The sequence below is a fragment of the Sorex fumeus genome, unplaced genomic scaffold (genome assembly GCF_029834395.1).
Source record: "Sorex fumeus unplaced genomic scaffold, SorFum_2.1 ptg000063l, whole genome shotgun sequence".
Lineage (NCBI taxonomy): Eukaryota > Metazoa > Chordata > Mammalia > Eulipotyphla > Soricidae > Sorex > Sorex fumeus.
In genome coordinates this window covers 69,309,787-69,330,385 of record NW_026606120.1, presented here as the reverse complement: position 1 = coordinate 69,330,385, position 20,599 = coordinate 69,309,787, and the positions used below count along the sequence as shown (strand labels likewise).

General features: G+C 40.4%; 1 protein-coding gene across 3 annotated transcripts in view; it reads right to left on the bottom strand.

The window, feature by feature from the left end:
* MBTD1 (mbt domain containing 1) overlaps positions 1-20,599 on the bottom strand; it is a 62,964-nt gene that overhangs the window by 7,510 nt on the left and 34,855 nt on the right. For 2 of the 3 annotated variants that reach the window (XM_056127769.1, XM_056127770.1), the window contains exons 6-15: positions 16,658-16,775; positions 14,542-14,676; positions 13,940-14,028; positions 13,500-13,734; positions 12,040-12,095; positions 11,592-11,696; positions 7,572-7,719; positions 6,750-6,832; positions 5,680-5,914; positions 5,118-5,195 (exon numbers count right to left, since the gene is read on the bottom strand). In XM_056127769.1, the coding sequence (XP_055983744.1) occupies positions 5,118-5,195; positions 5,680-5,914; positions 6,750-6,832; positions 7,572-7,719; positions 11,592-11,696; positions 12,040-12,095; positions 13,500-13,734; positions 13,940-14,028; positions 14,542-14,676; positions 16,658-16,775 (1,282 nt within the window). Of the gene's footprint in view, positions 1-5,117; positions 5,196-5,555; positions 5,915-6,749; positions 6,833-7,571; positions 7,720-11,591; positions 11,697-12,039; positions 12,096-13,499; positions 13,735-13,939; positions 14,029-14,541; positions 14,677-16,657; positions 16,776-20,599 lie in introns of all 3 variants that reach the window. The other variant, XR_008794264.1, reaches the window with a different exon arrangement.

The window sequence follows — 20,599 nt, the reverse complement described above, 5'->3', positions numbered from 1 at the left end:
CTAGCTTTATCTTAATCTGAAGATCCTGTGCTTTTTAACAAAAACCAAATCTTCCTGATGAGTCATCTTTAATGAAGTGACTACTAAATACTTGTGAAAATGAAAAATTTTTAAAGCTGAACGAAAAATAAAAATTTAATGAGTCAGCACCTATCATGCCAGATCATGCTTTGTCTCCCACCACCCTACCCAACTTCTCCCTCTGCAGTACCTGAGGTGCTGATGTGACTAGTTACCTGTTTTGAGGCTGGGACTGAACTCTCGGCTAGAGCTGGGAGGTGGGAAGGCCTCCGGGGCTGTCTGTGCTGGAAGGGTTCGATATGGAGGAGGAGTCAACTCTTCGTCACCAGAGAAGCTCCTCCGCACCCCACCTGTCATGGGCAGGCTCGACAAACTGACAGGCTTCTTCCCAACTGGCATCTTCCTCTCTAAATATCAAGTCAAACTAAAGTAAGCTTTTACTTACATGCGTGATAAGAAAAGTGCATTATATAATTAGGAAAGGTTGTGTTGTACAGGATACTCCGAAAAGAGAACTGTGCCATCTTGCCTTTTGGAAAACAAAAAATGTATGTGGGAAAGAATGGGAGTATGTGGAAGAGGAGGAGGGAGGCAGGAGGCGAGTGAAGGGAGAGGGAGGCAGCGACCGGGGTAGAGAAAGATAAGGGGTGTAAGTGTTTGGGGAATGGATGGATGGGGGGTGGGGGGACATTTCTAGTGATGGGGAGTCTGGTAATCCAGGTTCCTGACTTTCAAAATGAACTTAAAACAAAGTGAAATGAACTATTAGAGTGTTTTGGTAGTGCAGAGAATAGCTGGCTAATTTCTTTCATGAAAAACGGATTTGGGCCAGGGGTGTTTGAAACCCCAATGGGAGAAAGAAAGGGTCTCTTTTATTTGAAAACCGTTTTAAGAATCCTACTTGCAGAGTAGCAATCCAAAGCCCATGTAAGCCCAAGCTTTGGCCTTCAGGGGAAAAATCAGTACTACAGGGTGGATTACACTGATACGTAATATATTCCCCTAACTTTTCATTTGCAATTCATTTTAGAAAACACTTAAAATTCTCGTTCTGAACGCAGTTCTGAATCTAAAACTTTATTGTATGCAAGTTCTTAAGCAATCAATTATTTTTTAGAAATGCCCTTCAGTCATTTCATCAACTTTCGAGGACTTATATACAATGTTTTCAGCACCACCAACCAAAAATACTTGGAACTGTAAATACAGAAAACCAAGCATATTGCATTAATCAGGTTGAAAGCTGAAGGATACTTACATATCTTTGTGACTAAATAATAGGCTTTCTTCCAGAGTATGCTAATGACACAGGCAAGGACCACCAGAAACAATGCTTTGCAAAGTCAGACTACAAGATAAATCTAAGTCAGACAGTGTTCCTCTGTAAAATGCTCAAACTGGAAACTAAGATACCAGTGAGTATAGGCAGCTCTCAATTGCCAAACCAAAATCATGTACAGGAATCACTTAAGATTGTTTTCTAATGTACAACACACTTGAGGTAAAAAAATTCCAGGAGATTCTTTTGACAATTAACTATTTATAATTGCTCCTGAAGATGGCAGAGAAATTATTGCTGGTGTGTCTGTTCTACCATTCATGTATCTTGAGAAAAAAAGGATTGTAAGATTGAACAAATCATGCATACAATGGACTGTATGATGTTCTGAAAGAACATTGTTCTTATTTTTCAAAAGCATGAATAGCTACCCATTTATTGCATGGACATAGCTCATCACAAACTGTAACAATAAGCCAATCATCTATTTTTGTACAAAATGAGCAATATCAAAATATATATTGATAGATGATGTCAGCTACCCAAAAACCCATCTGAGCTTTAAGCAGAACCTTTAGTAATAAATATATATTTTTTGGCTTCCTTTGGGTAACACCCAACGATGCTCAGGGTTACTCCTGGCTCTGCACTGTAATTACTCCTGGCGGTATTTGGGGGGACCATATGGGATGCCGGGGATTAAACCTGGGTAGACCACAAGCAAGGTAAATGCCCTCACACTGTACTATTGCTCCGACCCCCCAAAATTCAATATATATACATATACATATATATAAGCTTCAGAAAAAAGCCCAGAATCTCCAAGGGATATGATTAAATGTAATATATAATATTTTTTACCATCAGAAAAATTGTAAATTTTCAAAAACATTTGGCCCTTCAAAGTTTCTAATAAGGGATTGTGGGTCCTTAGTTCTTTCTCTATGTTCAAAGTTCACTTTAAAGGCACTAGAGATTCTGGTGTTTTAAGATTAAGGGCAATTAAAAATCACATTTAAAGATTATATTGCACTACAGGTAAATATATTTCTTCCAACTAACTGAAAAATCCGGTAATGTTAAATTTCACTACAAACAGGAATGCTGATTTTTAACACTTCATTGATTTCTATTCTTTTTTTTTTTTTTTTTTTGCTTTTTGGGTCACACCTGGCAACGCACAGGGGTTACTCCTGGCTCTGCACTCAGAAATTACTCCTGGCGGTGCTCAGGGGACCATATGGGATGCTGGGAATTGAACCCAGGTTGACCGCGTGCAAGGCGCTACCTGCTGTGCTATTGCTTCAGCCCCTCTATTCTGATGTCTAGAAAATCATTAATCCTCTCAGCTAGAAGTCCGAAAAGAGTGGCAGTGAGGGAGGCATAGAAATTTTGTACACAATGCTCAGAGATTAGTTCTGATAACCCAGGACCTTATATATGAAAAGCATGTACTTTCACTGAACTACACTCCTGGTTCTCGAAAACATTAATTCAACGTCTTGGAAAGAAAAATATGAAACCTCAAAGTCTTGATCAATAAAAAGTGGAGAGACAGGCTTAAGCAGATAGTGTTAGTTGCCCTTATAGAAAGTTTAGCAATCACAACTGTTGTGGTTAGCTCCCCATTAAGTTCCTGGGTTAATTCTTTGCAGCTTATTTCCAGATAAATGGGAGAACACCTTGATCAATCTAAAGTTCTTTTAGGGGAATATCAAACCTGGAAAGCAGCTAGTGGGTAAAATAATTCTGAAATAGCTTGAAGGTGATCAATCCTGTGAATTTAACTTGGATTTCATGCAAAAAGGAAATTCAAGTACTAGTGCAGTGGCTGATAGGAGGTCTGAAATTACCCACTAAAAAAGTTTCAAATAATTACAATCAGAAATATGGGTAAGGGAGGTGGTTCAAAGTGTTGGAATGCAACATTTGCATGAGAGTTGAATATACTATACAATGAATGAATCTATACTATACAGTGGCCACCAGGAGTGACCTTTGAGCACTACCAGGTATGGTACCTCTCTCCACCCCTCCAAAGAAAGCTAAGGATATGTATGAGTGACATAGAAGTTGCTTTAATTTTTTTGGTAGTTAATGAAGGCAGACTACCACTTATGTGAACACATGGCAAGTCAGCAGGAAAAGCCTATTTTATGCTTATGTATGGCTCAAATATACTTTCTACTTAAAAAAAATACCTTTATGGGGTTGGAGAAATACCTCAATGGCTAAGTGTAGGCTTTGTATGCTGGAGGCCTGGGTTCAATTTCCAGCATTGTATGCGTGTAGCAAGAGCTGGGAGTAGTCCTTCAGCACTGCTGGGTATAGCTCCAAAAGCAAACCAAGTCAAAACCTTTACATAAAAATAATTTTATCACAGAATGGAAAAAAAAAGTTTGAGAGAAAAACCTATGTCATTCTTGATGAGAAAGATTATTTTAAAAGACCCAAATATCACTATCAATACATCATTTTGGTTATTAATGCCAATAATAGTTCATTGTTAAAACAAAAACCTGTTTGAAACAGAATTTTTTTTTTTTTTGTTTTTTGGGTCACATCCAGTGATGCTCAGGATTTACTCCTGGCTCTGCACTCAGGAATTACTCCCGGTGGTGCTGGGGGGGACCATCTAGGATGCTGGGAATCGAAGCCGGGTCTGCTGTGTGTAAGGCAAACGCCCTACCTCCTGAACTATGGCTCCGGCCCCGAATTTTTTTTTTTTTTTAAGGTACAACTTTCTTAAGTCATCAAATTCAGTTTTCTGTATCAATTTATTTTCTTGGGCTATACCCTGCGGTGCTCAGGGCTTGCTCCTTGCTCTGTGCTTAGAGATCATTCCTGGTGGGCTTGGGGGGAACATATGGGGTGCTGAGGATCAAAATCTGGTCTGTGTGTGCAAGGCAAGTGCCTTACTAGCTGTACTATTACTCAGGCCCCTTGGTGTTTTTTTTTTTATGGTAGGGGGGCAAACCTGGCTGTGTTCAGGAATCATTCTGGGCAGGCTTGGGATGCAAGCGATTGAACCCAGGTTGGTAACATGCAAGGCAAGTCTCTATCCACTGTACTATCAACCTGGTTCCTCCTATTCACCTTTACTTTGGGGGTCCATACCTGGAGATACTCAGGGTTACTCCTGGCTCTGTACTCAGGAATTACTTTTGGTGGGGCTCAGAAACCATCTGGGATGCTGGAGATCGAACCCAGGTTGGTGCCTGCAAGGCAAAAGCCCTACCTGCTGTACTTGTATCATTTTGGAAACACGCTTTTTTCCTTCTCCAGGGCTTTTGCATCAACCCCAGTTGTACAAAGGGCTTACTCCTGACTCTGCTCAAAGGACATTCATAGTTCTGGGGTGGGGGATTAGGAGGTGCTAAACTAAGGCCAGTAAAATTGAAGGCAGAAGCCTTACTATTTGTTTATGCTCCCAGAAAAATTTTTTTTTTATTGATAAGGACAGATTAGGCTTCAAGTATGTTGCAAACATCAAGCTTCTATTAAGTTTTTAATAAAAATGTTTTAAAAATAAGGATTTATGTTGAATATATTTATGTTTTAGAATAATTTGTATGCTCTAGTCTTTAATATATGTTTTAGATATTATAGCAATTTTTCCTGTTGATTAAAACGTAAGTATTTGTCATTATTGAAAGGGTTGCCTTTTATGGCATACTGCACCTTTAAGCATAATACAGAATGCACAGACACTGGCTTTCACAAAGGATACTATTTTCTGTGCAAGAAAATGATGACCCCAATTGGCGAACTACTTAAGAAACATATATAACAAACAAAACACCATGTAGTCACCCACTTTTCTTATGTCCTTTGTATTGCTGGGACTTAGCCTTTTTCTTCTGCTTTGATGAACCTGATTGACTTTCTCTTGAAGCTGAAAGATAAAGAAAGGAAACTGGCACCGAATAATTGCTTACAGCTCCAGATACAACTTAGATCAACTATATTTTACCAAGATCATTATGATTATAAAAGTACATGATACTTTGAAAACAAGAGTACTTATATTCATATAAAACTACAAGCCTCAAATCCAGACTCGACTTCTTATTCAGTAATAAAAATTATATACTAATAACATTCTAATAATTCAAAACTCATTTAATTAAGTCTAATTTGGTGAGTGCTCTTACTGTTGTGTTTCTACAGTCATAAAGTAACTGACAATTGAGTTCACAGCCAAGGTACACAAGGTCTGATTCTGTGATATTGTTGTTGAGTCTTAAGGTCTTACCTGGCAACCAATCAGACATAGGTCTATTCTTGTCCTGTGAGCTCACAAGATGATTTATGTGAGATAGTCCTCTGGAGAATTGCTGATTTTTACAAAAGGACACCTTTTCTGTATACCAACTTACACTGTGATGCTGGAGGCTGTAGTTGATATCCAGTTAATTGACACCACCCTACAGGATAGAGGTCAGGAGACTCACAGTCTACCCACTGATCATACTCTTCTTCCCATCCATCAAAATGTATCCTCAAGAGACGATGAATAATTCGAGTTACTGTGGCTACACATATTAATCGTGGCTCCATGAGATCTACTGCTTCTAATTTCATTCCTACACGAAATCCGTGATTTGGAACATCCTGATATGGAAAAGCAAAGAGTTAATACTGGTGAAAAGAAGAATGCATAATTCAGCTATTCACAAAAGAAAAAAAATATAAGCAAGATTTAACTCCACAAAATCCCCCAAAATTCTTTAATTACTGAAACATGATGTTAAGCACTAAAAAACTAGTTTGGGGGGCCGGAGCAATAGCACAGCGGGGTTTGCCTTTCACGCAGCTGACCCGGGTTCGGTCCCCAGCAACCCATATGGTCCCCCAAGCACCACCTGGAGTAATTCCTGAGTGCACAACCAGGAATAACCCCTGAGCATTGCTGGATATGACCCAAAAAGCAAAAAACCGAAAAACAAAAAACCAGTTTGGAAAGGCTGGAGAGGCAGTACAAGAGTTTATATGCAACAGACCCCGGAGTAGCTCCTGAACAACACCAAGTATGGCAGCTCCCCTCCCCAAACTCCCCTACCTAGGAAATAATATTCATTTCTGCTTCACCTGAATTAAAAATAGAACAAACCGAAAGAACGCATCAATTCCTGGGTAAACAACTGTATTATTATACTTTTATATTTGTCTTAGTCTGCACTATGAAGTTCTAATATAAAGGCAGAAATTTTGTTTTATTCTTAGGTCACTTGATTATAAAAGTACATGATACTTTGAAAACAAGAGTACTTATATTCCTATATAACTACGAGCCTTAGGTGGTACTCAGGGGATGGCTGCTGGCATCACACTCAGGTCGCCTGCACGCAAAGCATGCACTCTAGCCCACAGATAATTGATCAGGAAGATTTGCATTTATGAGGCATCAAGACAATTCTGTGACTACTATGCTATCACTTAAATTTACCTTATTAAATAGTTTTACTGGTGCTGCAATGGAGCCAGTTTCCCTGAGGTAGTCAAACCATTTAAAAGGAAGTTTTGTATAACCTGAAAAACATAATTGTTTAACTGGTAATTAATTTAAAATTGCAATATTAAAAAACCGATAAAAAATAACTCAAGTAACTTAGTTACACACTAAAATTTCCCATTTAGGTTAGTTGATGAGATTACTTGACTTTGTCTACAAGAACTACAGACATTTGCTTTTTTAATCTAGGCTTATTCAAACAGTCTAGCATTGATTTCTTTGCAGTGATATTTTTCTTTTTTGGAAGAAAACTGGCTGAACTATTTTTATTAACCTATGGTTTTGCTCTCCTCACTATCCCTGTCTTAAAGAGAAAAACCCAAGACTCAGATATTTAAGAAAAATCACCAGGTAAGTCAGAGAGTTATTTAAGGATATGCCTTCTTTTAAAAAGTCACATGGTAATCTAAAGTTAGAAACCTGCTTTCCCTCGGAAGTTAAAGTACCTATTTTTAAAAGAAGTTTATATATTCAGTAAACCACTAGCCCAACCACCACCATTTCAACAGGGCTTGGAATACCAATTCTTAATGTAAAAGGTAAGGCTCAGGAAAAACTATTCAAGTAAAGCTTACTAAAGTTAGCAAATTAGCATTTTTGTATGTAGCAACCCATTGCTCCTGTTACATACTTCACATATATACACAAATTACATATTCATTGAGCAAAAAACTTTTAAGCTCTGCAAAATACTGTAAACAGATACTAAATACAAGCAAGCGAGGATAAAAAACCAACTCTATTAGGATGAAATACCTCTGGGTGGAGTAAGTTCAATCATGTTAATTTCACAGAAACCAACAGGGAAAATAGAAGGGGAGGTTGCATGGTAACAGAACCAATCAGATCCATCTGCTGCTTCTGAGCCATCGATCCCAATCATCAGGAATCCGTCAGCCAGCACCTTTCAAATAAAAGTAATCCCAAGTATTTGAAATTAGATAAAAAATTATTAACTGAAATATGCTTCCTGGGAGCACAACAACTCTTGGATTCATGTATGGGTATCGATCCTGGTGGGGACCATATGGCACCCAGGGATCAAACCCAGGGTCCCTTGTATGCATAACGTGCTCAGACCACTGAGTAACCTCTCACATCACTGAAATATAACAAAATCAAATACTGTTCTACCGTTGTTCATCGATTTGCTCGAGCGGGCCCAGTAACGTCTCCATTTTGAGACTTGTTGTTACTGTGTTTGGCATATTGAATACGTCATGGGTAGCTTGCCAGGCTTTGCCGTGCAGGCGAGATACTCTTGGTAGCTTGCCGGGCTCTCCGAGCGGGGCGGAGGAATTGAAACCGGCTTGGTCGGGCTGGCTGCACACAAGGCAAAAACCCTATGGCTGTGCTATCACTCCAGCCATCACTGAAATATATTTGAAATTATTGCAAAAGTGAAACTTTAAATTAAGTGACACTCAAACAGAAAGGAAAATCCACTACATAAAAGTCTCTTACAAGTGAGAAATGCAAGCCAGAAAGACAGCTCAATATGTTGCTTTGCACAGAGCAGGCCTGGTTTGATCCCCATCACCACACTATTCCCTGAGCAACTATACAAGAGCAGCATCTAAAGACTGCCATGTGTGGCATCAAGACAAAAATAAAAAAGGAAACAAATGCTGGTTCTTTTTTGCTGAGCAAGATTTTTGATTTTGGGGCCCCACTAGGTAATGCTCTGGGACCATACGGAGTGCTGAGAATTGAACCCAGGCTAGCTGCATGCAAGCAAGAGCGTTACCTCTTGTGCTATTTCTCCAGCTCCTCTCCATTTTATCTTATTTACTACTGCTATCTTGCTTTAAAAAAACCTCCACACTTGGGTCAAAGAGAGTACAGGGGCAATGGCACAAGTCTGCATGTGGCTGACCTCAGTGTGACACTGGGCACTGCAGAGTCTGCTGAATACTGCTGGAAGGCCCCTCAGCAGAGAGTGGAATAGCTAGTTCCTTGAGGGCCAGCAGGCGTGGCCCACACCCCAGACCCACAAAAAACAAAACTGAAAGCAAAACCCAAAGCCTTAACATCTATACTGTCTCCTAGTTTCCAATACATTAAAAAACATTTTTTTTTTTTGGGTGCTGGGGATCAAGCTCAGCATATTACACATGGAAGGCAGATGAGCTCCTTGCCTGGCCTGAAAATAGTTTATTTTTGGGGCCACACCCAGGGTTTACTGTTGGCTCTGTGCTTGGGATCACTCCTAGCGAGCTCAGGGGACCATGTGGAGTGCTATGGATTGAACCCAGGTCAGTAATGGGAAGATAAGCGCCCTGCCCTCTCTGGACCTGAAAATATTTTAAAACATTTCATACATTGGGAACAGAGAGGTTGCTCAAAGGACCGAGAGTGCATTGTTTGCATGCAGGGATCTGGGTTTGAGGCCCATGACTGCACAGCCCCCCAACCATAGCCAGCTATAACCCTTGGGTAATGTGTCATGAACAGACCCAAATAACAGCTGCTTATGGAACCAAATCCTAAAACATACATCGTCCTTCCCCCCAATATCCTCAATTCACATTACTAAGGTACAAGCAATGCTGACTATTATTATTTACCCAGAAACCTAATTCAAATCATATTCTATGGGGTATCTTGTAGTGTGATTTCTGTCCTTATGAAATCACCTATGAAAATTCATCAGAAGTGCTGAGGATGTGGGCATGATATATAAGGCCCTGGATTTGTTCCTTGGTATCACACAGCGCCCTGAGTGCTACTGTCTGCTGTCCCCCAACAAAGAAAGTTTGCCAATCTATTGCCTTTTTCCTAGCATTTACACCTCCCTCCTCTCAGGCTTTAACAATATCCGATAGCTGTTGAATACTCTTTATCTTTCTGAATTTTTTTCTTCTACGCTATAAGGACATTCTTACGTCTCAGATGCTTCAAGTTTATTTTTGCAGCACTGGGAAGTGAACCCAGGCAAGCATGCATGCAATGAGGAATTTCACCAGAGTCACACTACCAACTCTACAGTTGTTTTTTTGGGATGGCTGCCCCCTTTGCCCACCTCCAATCTTTAGGAGGACTATACGAGGTGCAGTGGATCTCTTTTGCTAGACATCTTTATGACCTTATGCTTCTCCCTAAGACAGTTCAGAAGGATTAAACATTTAAAGCCCAAACACTATTTGGTTCTACATAATTTTGTAGACTAAGACAGTTCAGAAGGATTACGCAAACATTTAAAGCCCAAACAATATTTGGTTCTACATAATTTTGTAGACTTGGCTCCCAAGTCCTTTCTCCTAATTATTTGTATGATAGTGGATACATGAGACTGCCTCTTCAAGTTCAACTGCTTTGCTCATGACCACTGGGAAAGGCTACCCAATGTTCACTAATGGGACACTTTATTTCCCAGAATAGCATATGGTATAAAGATGCGGATTTGGGATGAGGACAAAGTACAGTGGATAAGTATACTCACCTTGTATGCCCGGGCTCAATTTTGGTACCATCCATGTTGCCCCCTGAGCATTGCCCTGAGCACTGCTGGGTATGGACCGCAATGCAAAACCATCTCCTACCTACTTCACTGTCTAAAAAAAAGGATACTGGTGGCGACACCCAACTGATTGTCAAAATCACTTGAGACAAAAAAATATTTTTTTTTGGCTTTTAAAACATATACAGATTTCTGCCTAATATCTGCCTAATATTTATTGCAATTCTTATTAAACTGGAGCAAAATAGGTTATTTTTTTTTTTTTTGCCACACTAGGCTCTGCACTCAGGGAACAATATGGCCATATGGGGTGCCAAGAACCGAACCTGAATATGCAAACCAAGCGCTGGACAACAAAAACAAGTGTAACAGGCAGGTGAATCTAATTACTGGTGAGGAAGAAAGATTAGACAGGGTGCTGAAGCTGTGATCTTGAATACAGGTTCCTGGGACTTTGCAGTCATTATAACTACTTTTAATTCAAGGTTGAAACTGCACTGAAATGAAAACTGGACTTTAAGTTATGCCTTTATGAAAGTAGATTCTGGACCAGTGGGTTTTAAGTATGACTATATTTGAGAATCACCTGGGAAGTTAAAAAAAATGCACACTCTGGGGGCCTGAGCCATAGTACATGGAGTGTGCAGGGTGTGTATTTCCATGCAGCTGACCCGGGTTCAATCCCTGGAATCCCGTATGGTCCGCTGAGCACTGCCAGGAGTAATTCCTGAGGGTAAGCCAGGAGTAATCCCTGAGCACTGCTGGGTGTGAAAAATCAAAAGAAAAAATTGCAAACTGTGGTGTCTCATCCCTCATTGATCAAATCAGAGCACAAAGGGCCGAAGAGGCTTTACACGTGCACACTCAACGGGCACTACCAGGAGAGATTCCCAAGCACCAAGCATGCTGACCGAGAACAAAACAAAAACTCAGAATGATGTCAAAAACACTGGTATCCTGCTAATTTTTTTTTTTGTTTGTTTAGGCTTTTAGGCCACATCTGGTGATCCTTGGAGTTTATTCCCAGCTGTGTTCCGAGGTCCCTCCTGGCAGTGCCAGGGGATCATGTGATGGTGGAACTCCTGCATGCAAAACGCATGAGCTCTACCTTGCTGAGCTGTCTGGCCTGCCCCAAATTATTCAAAAGTTACTAGTAACCAACTCCACAGTGCTAATTTAGATACACATACACATACACACCCACACACACACACAATTTTGTCAAAAATGACTTTGTGAACAGCCTCTTCCTCTTATTACCTTAAGTTTCTAGTTTCCAAACTGCATTTCTCTATTTAAAAATCTCTTTCTCTTACCTTTCTAATAGTTGCGACACATATTGTAGAAAGATTTAATGGATCTATAGCTTCCAATTTCATGCCTTCCTTGAACCACTCCCCACTCTGGTCTACTTCTTTTACCTAAAGAAAGTATATCTAAAATGTTACAAATGTTAGCTATCATTTTAATAGTTAAAATATCAGCAATTTTGAAAGACTTACCAGATGAGAATACCAAATCCTTTTTCCTACCTACCTAATAGTATAGCTCAAACTTTCCTTAGGAATACAGAAAATTGAGGCAAATAGAATTTAAGACTAATAATAATCAATAGTTAATCAATAGTTGTGATGCCTACAAATTACAAATCTTCATTCTTTTAAGTGAACACAGGTAATTGTGATTTTCATCATCTTAGGAAGAAACCCACAACCCTCTTTTAAACCTAATTTACAAATGAGGGTTCTTATAAAAGCTTCTTACCTTAGCAAATAAATGTGGTGGTGTATCAAAATGTCCATCCTGTTTCTTTGTAATATCTACAAGGAAAAGTTACACACTAATCTGTCAGCATTTGTGAGAAAACCAAAAACCACTTAGCAAATAAATGTGGTGGTGTATCAAAATGTCCATCCTGTTTCTTTCTAATGTCTACAAGGAAAAGTTACATACTAATCTGTCAGCATTTGTGAGAAAACCAAAAAACCAGGCTTCTTTGAAGGTTTTAGACTTACAGGGTAAAACATGGTAAACATATATGACGTTTATACTGATGGTGAATAATATTCTTCAATTGTCTTTTTTTTGCTTTTTGGGTCATACCCCGTGATGCACAGGGGTTACTCCTGGCTCTGCACTCAGGAAAAGGCCCTACCCACTGTGCTACTGCTCCAGCACCAACAGTTTTTTTTTCTTTTCTTCTCTTTTTGGGTCACACCTGGCGATGCACAGGAGTTACTCCTCATTCTGCACTCAGGAATTACTCCTAGCAGTGCTTGGAGGACCATATGGGAGACTGGAAATCGAACCTAGGTCGGCTACATGCGAGGCAAATGCCCTATCCTCTGTGCTATCGTATCGCTCTAGCCCCTGAAAGAAAGACTACTCTTAGTCTTTTTTTTTTTTTAACTTTTTGGGGTAACACCCAGCAACGCACAGGAGTTACTCTTGGTTCATACACTCAGTAATCACTCCTGGCGGTGCTTGGGGGATCATATGGGATGCTGGGAATCGAACCTGGGTCGATCGTGTGCAAGGTAAACGCCCTACCCGCTGTGCTATTTCTCCAGCCCCCTCTTAGTCTTTCTTAAGAGTAGTACATGTGCTATTAAATGCTTTCAATTAGAATGCTGTTAATTCCCTAGTTAGGAAATTACACCTTTAGATGTTTTGATGTATTTAATACTAAGGTTAAGGAGATAAGCTTGATCTTTTGATTAAAAAATCTTGATCTTTTGATTGCACAGGAAAGAGCTTCCTTTAGAGCTTTTAGATATTGGCTGGTTAAGTCTAATAAAAAAAAATAAAATAAACACAGATATGAATGAAAATACATTTTCCAGGAGGTGTTGCCAGGGACTGAACAGAAGGTTCAAGCAGGAGCCGGAATAATAGTACAGTGGGTAAGGCGTTTGCCCTGTACTCTGCTAACCTGGGTTCAATCCCCAGCATCCCATATGGTCCCCCAAGCACCGCCAGGAGAGATCCCTGAGTACCGAGCCAGGAGTCACCCCTGAGCATCGCCAGGTGTGATTCCCGCCCCCACACACAAAAAAGCTAGGACATTAATGTTCTGGTGTGAGCCTCCCATAATTAAGCTAAAAGAAGCGGCCCAGGAAACAAACAGAAAGTTATTTTTCTATGCTATTCTGTTTAGAAAAAATAACCAGGAGTCGACTTCAGCCTCAACAATTACTCAAATAGTTCTTGGGATTGGTGCTTACCAGATCTTTTGAATCGATGACCTATACTTCGAGACCAACCAATGTGATGGATCAATGGGCTATGCATATGGCACCAGAAGTCATCTGTTCTATCTTCACTCTCTTCATACACTAGCCTTAACCGTCCTCCAATGACACTCTCCACCACTGCCACTCGCGTTCGACACAAATGCCTCTTGTCCACCACCTCGACTCTCATGCAAGGTTTGAAGGGATACTGCATACTCTCTGACACCTTGAAACAAAAAGACAAAACGATTCCAAATTCATGACAATAAACCCTAAAACATAAACTTTATATTATACTATTCAAAATACTGAATCCACCTGATCTCTAGCTCATTAAATTCAAAGCGTTCTTAAGACCACATCCACATTTTCCCTTTCTCTTTCACAGCTATCAGCTGGCACTTAGGTCCTCTGTAAGATCATGTCTTTACCTTTTGTGAGAAATCAGGAGGAAGTGTTTTGGCACCAGTAAGTCGTTTCACTAGGAAAGCCTTCCAGTTCGTATATTTATGCTGAATAGCTACAACAAAGGAAATAAACAGTTTTACTTTGTAGAGAGTAGAACTGCTTCATAAATTTTCAGTTAAGGATTTCATAATTCTTAATTCATGATTCATAATTTGTTAGGAATTTCCCCTCTAGAGTTATGAAAGTGCTGAAGAAAATCAACAAAATTTCAAAAACAAATACATTTTGCCAGCAGTAACTTGAGAGATTTTTTTGTGCACGGTGCCAGTTCTGAAAGGTCCCATGCATGGAAGACATGTGCTTTACTGAGGAACCATATCTCTGACCTGCAAGAGTTACTTGAAACTAACAAATATTGTAATGTTTGTATCACATTAATGTTACTAAGTGTGAAATTGCACTAAGGCAGACATATACTGAGGTGAGGGAGAGAGGTTGGACCTCATCAAGCAGCACTCAGGGAATCAAATGTGTTGCTGGGGGTTGGGGTCAGCTGCAAGTACCCCTCTTGTCCTATTCACTGATTCCCACAGAACATATTTCCAGATTACAATAAACCACTTACTTCTGGGAGGGACAAGAGGCTTTCCACTGGCTGCACACCAACCAACTGGATGAATATCGGAACCACATATATTGCACCAGAAGTCCAGACCAGAGTCATTTTCAAATCCTTCATATCTTAAAAGGGCATTGTAACCTGAATTCAACAAATAAATCAACACACAGTAAGAAAACAAAAGGAAAGAAAAGCTGAGCTGTTGAGATACTACAGCTAAGGGGCCGGAAGTGCATGATACGTATGCAGGAGGTCTGGGTTTGATCCCTGGCACTGCATGGTTACACCTGCTCTGCCCCCACTAGCACTGCCAGGAGCAACCCCTGGGCTGAATATTTCCTAAACACTGCTGGGTAGGGCCCCAAAATAAAACAAGAGCAATACAGTTGCTCGTAATAGTTGAAAACCTTAGTGTACATCTGTACCACAGGCAGGGCATGCTAAGGAAATAACAAAGAGGTGGCTGGGACCCACTGTAGGTCCTCTTATTTAATAAATCCTGTGAACTGGCTTTTTTGTTTGTTTTTTGACCACACCCAGTGATGCTCAGGGTTACTCCTGATTCTGCACTCAGAGAATCACACCTTGCAGTGCTCAGGTGTGATTGCTGGGGATCCAGGGGATTGAACCCGGGTCAGCTGCACGCAAGGCAAGCGCCCTAAGCACTGTACTATCACTCTGGCCCCAGAGAACTGGCTTTTCTAACCCAAAAAGCAAAAATCCACTGCGAGTGTCCCTTTCCCCTCAGATTGCTGAGTAGGGCCCCTAACAAAATCAAAAACCCACATACAAAAAAGTTTAAGGAATGAAAATGAATTATGTAAAGTTCCCTAAAAAATAATACGTACTAAACTAATATGAAGTCATACTACATAGAAGAAACAAGTGTATGATACAGATTGTTAACATTTAAGAAAGCTTATATGGATAACTAATTTTAATGGCCAGAGAAACAGTATGGTTTGTAGGGCACTTGTCTTGCAAGTGAACGAGTCAGATTTGATCCCCAGTACCGCATATGGTCCCCTGAGTATCATCAGGAATGATTTCTGAGCAAAGTCAGGAGGAAGGCCCAAGCACCAAGCACAAAATGCCTCCCCAAACCAAAACTTTTAATTTAAGGCTGGAGAAGTCCTATAGGGACTAAAGTGTTTGCCTTGCATGTGGCTTATCCTGCGGCAATTCCCAGTACCACCTGATCCCCTGACCATCACTGGGTTCAGTTCTAAAGGCCAGTGAAGGCCAGAGCGATAGTATAGCGGGAAGGGCACTTTCCTTGCACTCGGCAGACGTGGTTTGATCCCCAGTGTCCCACAAAGTCCCCTGAGTATTGCCAGGAGTGATCCCTGAGTGCAGAGCTAGGAGTAATCATAGAGCATGTTGGGTGTGACCCCAAACCTTCCCCCTACAAAAGCCCCCATCCCTCCCCGCACTGACGGGTGTGGCTCTGAAGAACCTAGGTACCACCTAGCTGGCTTGGCAACTCCTGGCAGCCGGGGACCCTTGTACTGGGGCCCCTAGGCCTCCTGAGCATTATTTGGAGCATCACTAGCATCAATAATGCTCCCACCTTCGTTTCTTCAGTTTCCACATTTTCAAATGGTTGGGGGGGGAAATTCAAGGGAAGAATATTACTTTTCCATATGTGACAATGAAATTCAAATTTCAATACCCCTAAAATTTTTTTTTACTAGGATATGTTCCTGCTTATCTATGTACATAAAGCAGCTGTGGCTGCTTTGGGGCCACAATGGAAGAGCTGAACAACCATGAGAGACACTATTACTTGCAAAGCTAAAAACATTTACTATCGAATTAAAAAAAAAAAGCATCAGTTGGAGCAAAATGTGCAAAGCACATGCTGTGCACACAGGAAGCCTGGGTTTGATTCTCAACACCACATGACCCCCTGAGCATCTAGGGATCACCGGGAGTGACCCCCACGCACAATCAGGAATGGCCTAAAAATAAAACAAATGTGCCAACCTTTACTATCATATTTAATAGGCAATAATCCTAAAATTTATAAACATGCTTACAAAAGTTAGTAATATGATGCCTCAAATATAAAAAAGTTACAAATCTGACCATTTTCTTATATATTATAATGCATGCTTTTTACCTGCTAATTTTACAATCCCAGCAATCCAGAAGACTTTGGTAGGGAGGCTGCAGTCTGTATTGGGAACTTCTACTCTCACATTCTCAGCGATATCACCCCAGCAGGTCCCCATGGGTGCCTGTTATTTGAAAATTAAATTATCATCTTGTTAAAATAAAGCATTAAACTTAACTTTCAATATTAGGGATTAGCATCAATAACGTAAAGAATAAACTAAAGCCACCATTCCATTAGTTCAGTTTTCTAAAAATTGTTATTCATCTTTCACAGAGTTTTATTCAGAAAAAGTTAATATCGAGGGTCAAGCTCAGGATGACGAGAACTCACATATATTGGAGTAGAGCCACGTCAACTTCGAAATTTAACAGTCTACCCCAATCGAAGATAAGCATCAGTATTTTTAAACCTCAACCACAGACTTGATAAAAGATCCCACAGGGTAAAGATGACTTAAGAAACATTACTTTTAATATACAAAGGATAATGAATTCACTTTCATATTTTATTTTTGAGCCACATAGGTGGTGCTTTGGGATCACTCCTGGCCCTGTGCTCAGAGATTACTCCTCCTGGAGGGGCTTAGGGGGACCATATAGGGTACTGGGATCGAACCAGGTTGAATGTGTGCAAACCAAATGCCCGACCCTTGTACTATCTTTCCAGCACCCTTAACCACTAAACTTAAAAAGATTTAGTCAAATATCAGAGAGAAAATAATTTCCATCAGCTACATAGTTTCCAAGAGTAACACAGAAGAAACAAAACACCTATATTTTCAATATAAGTTAAATTCAAAGAATACATAGCCTGTTAAAACAGATACAAGGCAAAAGCACTGGATATCGTTAGTATAGAGTTGAAGAGTTTTGAGATGTATATCATGATAAGTTGTTAATAAATTTATTAATTCCAAAATTTTTCATGCAGGAATTACAATAAGCCAAGGGAAAAATTTCAATGTTAGAACTGGTCATCACTAGCCTCTATACCAAATAATAAAGACAGGAATTCAGAAAACATGTTAAATCAGTATTACAAAATTTTTTTTTCAAATTCTAACATACACAATTTCTACTTTGCATTATGATCTTTAGAGCTTTAAAATCTGCAATTATTTGGAGTTTATGCAGTGGTTAATTAAATCAAACAAGTAAATTTAGACACTAAGTGCTGAAAAACTAGTCTTGGCCGCCCTTGATTATCAGTTCTTCATTAAATATAAATTCAAACCTTGATCATAAGGAAAAAGATTAGGTGAGGCTATGAAAGACCTGGTAACAAATCAGGAAGTAACCAAGTAGCTACAAAGCTCAGAGGTGGGAGAACAAAGACACATAAGGGCTATATGAACTAACCACTATGAACACTGGGCAACCGTCTTCCATGCAAGGCCTCCCATGGCTTGGTGGATGCTAACACAACAGGAGGTGTAGCCTGAAACAGTACTCAACCCCCTATTCTCTCAATAGGTGAAGGAGTTTCTGTAGAGGAAGAAACAGCAAGTAACTCTGTACTAGGCTAAATCTGGAACCAAAGGTAAGGATCAATTTATGACTATTGCTTAAAATGCACAGCAAGCACTGACTATACCTCAGTAACCTGGGAGACTGGCCTGCCATCTACTTCTGATTATGGAATGGTACAAGTGACTATTTCCCTGCACTGTGCAAAAAAGAACTTATCCAGTAAGGCTACATGTTTTATTTTTTTCTGTCTTAAATGGAAAGACTGGACTCTTCAGGTCCTGCTATCTCCCCCCTACATCATTCTAGGCTGTAGGGCCATCCCTGTTGCCAGCAGATCTGACTAGAAAAGGAGGGGGTGGGGAAGAAGAGAGGTACAGACTACGCTCACATACATTAACACAAAGACGGCATTCATTTCTGTGAGGATGAGCCAATGGGAGCAGAGAGATGCAGCAACTGCAGGTATTAAGTTAAGGTAGGGTGTCTATCCCTCTTTCTTTGGCTGCCAAATCTTGTGAAATGGATTTAATTTGGGTTGAAGGAAGGCGTGGTCATGCCGACAAGTGGTAGGGGAGGTTGACACACAGCTAGATGAATCCCGTATGAACTAGATATGGCAATGCCAACGTGACTTAAAAAAAAGACAAAACCCTTGTTTCAGAAAATAACTTTTTTCCACATTTCATTAAAGAAAACAAAGTGTCCATATGCTCACTTTAGAGGGGGGAAATAAGTTTTAAAGTTCCTACAGTCTGGATTGGTATAGGAGAAAGTAGCAGAAAGTGACATTTGTTCTTGCCTGTAAGGTTGTGGTTCTGCTAGGCCCTCTTAAACCAATCCATATGGTTCATTCTAAAAAAGAAAAAGTGAAGAAACAAAAACAACAACAAAAAAAGAGCACCACAGTCATTGCATAGTATGTGCTCAATGTGTTGCAGTCATCATTTTATACACAGATCTGCCCTTTCCTTTAAAATGAATATTCTTAAATGTGGAAGACTAAATGACCCAGGGCTTGACAGCCATCTTCATCCAAGTCATCTGTCTTCTCTTGCTGGCAGGAGGGATACCTCTGAAAGTCTGGATTGGCATAGCATGAACTAGCAGAACCGTAATTTACAGGTAACAACAAATTTACCTTCCAGACTCAGGACGAGAGGTCCACCTCAGGCTCCTCCCCAAACCAGGAAGATCTGCTTCACCACTTCCTGCTCCAGGGCCACTCGTGAGGGCTATCTGGGAGCGAGTCTCCTTCCCTGCAAGGTAAGCTGTCATCAGGTCCTGCAGGACACGGCCAGATCCAAATGCTGAGGGCTTCCCAGCACCAATGTATGATAATCTCCGCCTGACTATCTATGAGCTTCTAACTGGGTGGAAAGTCTTCCGCACTCCAAAAACATTCTCAGGTAGTCCAACACAGCCCAGATGGCTGGTTTTTTGACTCTAAGTGCTAACACATTATACACATGATGCTTTTGGGCTCAAATACAGATTTCCTTCCACAGAAGAGCCAATCTCTAATTTTCAGTAACACCCACAGCTTCAAATTTAATAAAGAGTTTAAGTGGGCAGAGGTGAATCCTGAAGTTGCACTTAGGTAACCAAGAAATAATCTTCCCAATAATGCTAAGGCAAATGTTCAAAGTGTCACTATCAAATACCTCATGGCCAGACTGAAAGGCACAGAATTACTAAAGTGCATCTAGTAGAAAAAGAAGAAACATGACTGGGCCAGAGAAAACCACGGGACATGAACTAGAAAGAAATGAGCTCCTAGTGTGCAATGATTGTATTGGAAAAAAGCACGAGTCAATCCCAACTAGGACTGCATCAGGTGACCATGGACAAACACAACTCCCATTTGTATGAGTGCCTGGAGATTTACTACTTAAATAAGCAGATAAAAATTCCGCAAAGAACTGGGGAGACCAATTTGCAAAGTATGGTGGGTCCCTGAAATGGGCATGGTAAAGTATCTCTAACAAACACCCTATAGGCGCCCCATAACCACCTTCTTAGCGGCCCTGCTCACTAGGGAATTCTCACTGATACTACCACTACTTTGTGGTGGTAGTAAGGCCACTTCCTCTCTGGCCTTTTGGGTCACACCTGGTAAAGCTCAGGGGTTACTATTGATTCTGCACTCAGGAATTACTCCTGGCGGTGCTTAGGCAACCATGTGGGATGCCAGGAATCAAACTTGGGTCCGCCTGCATTCAAGGCAAACGCCCTTCCCGCTGGACTATCACTCCCACCTCAACTGCTACTTTTCTACTTGGTACCAAAACATTTACTCAAGTCTCATTTGTGCTACTCCTTCAAGTAGTTTGGTACTCCCTGCACCCCCTAAAAAAATATAAAAAAAATTCTGCAACTCTTCCTGGAACTGGTAAGACACAAAAACGAGGAAAATTTCTTTCTCCAGAAAACTCACTTGCTTTTTAACAAAATTGTGGAATCATACCCATGCAGGGAA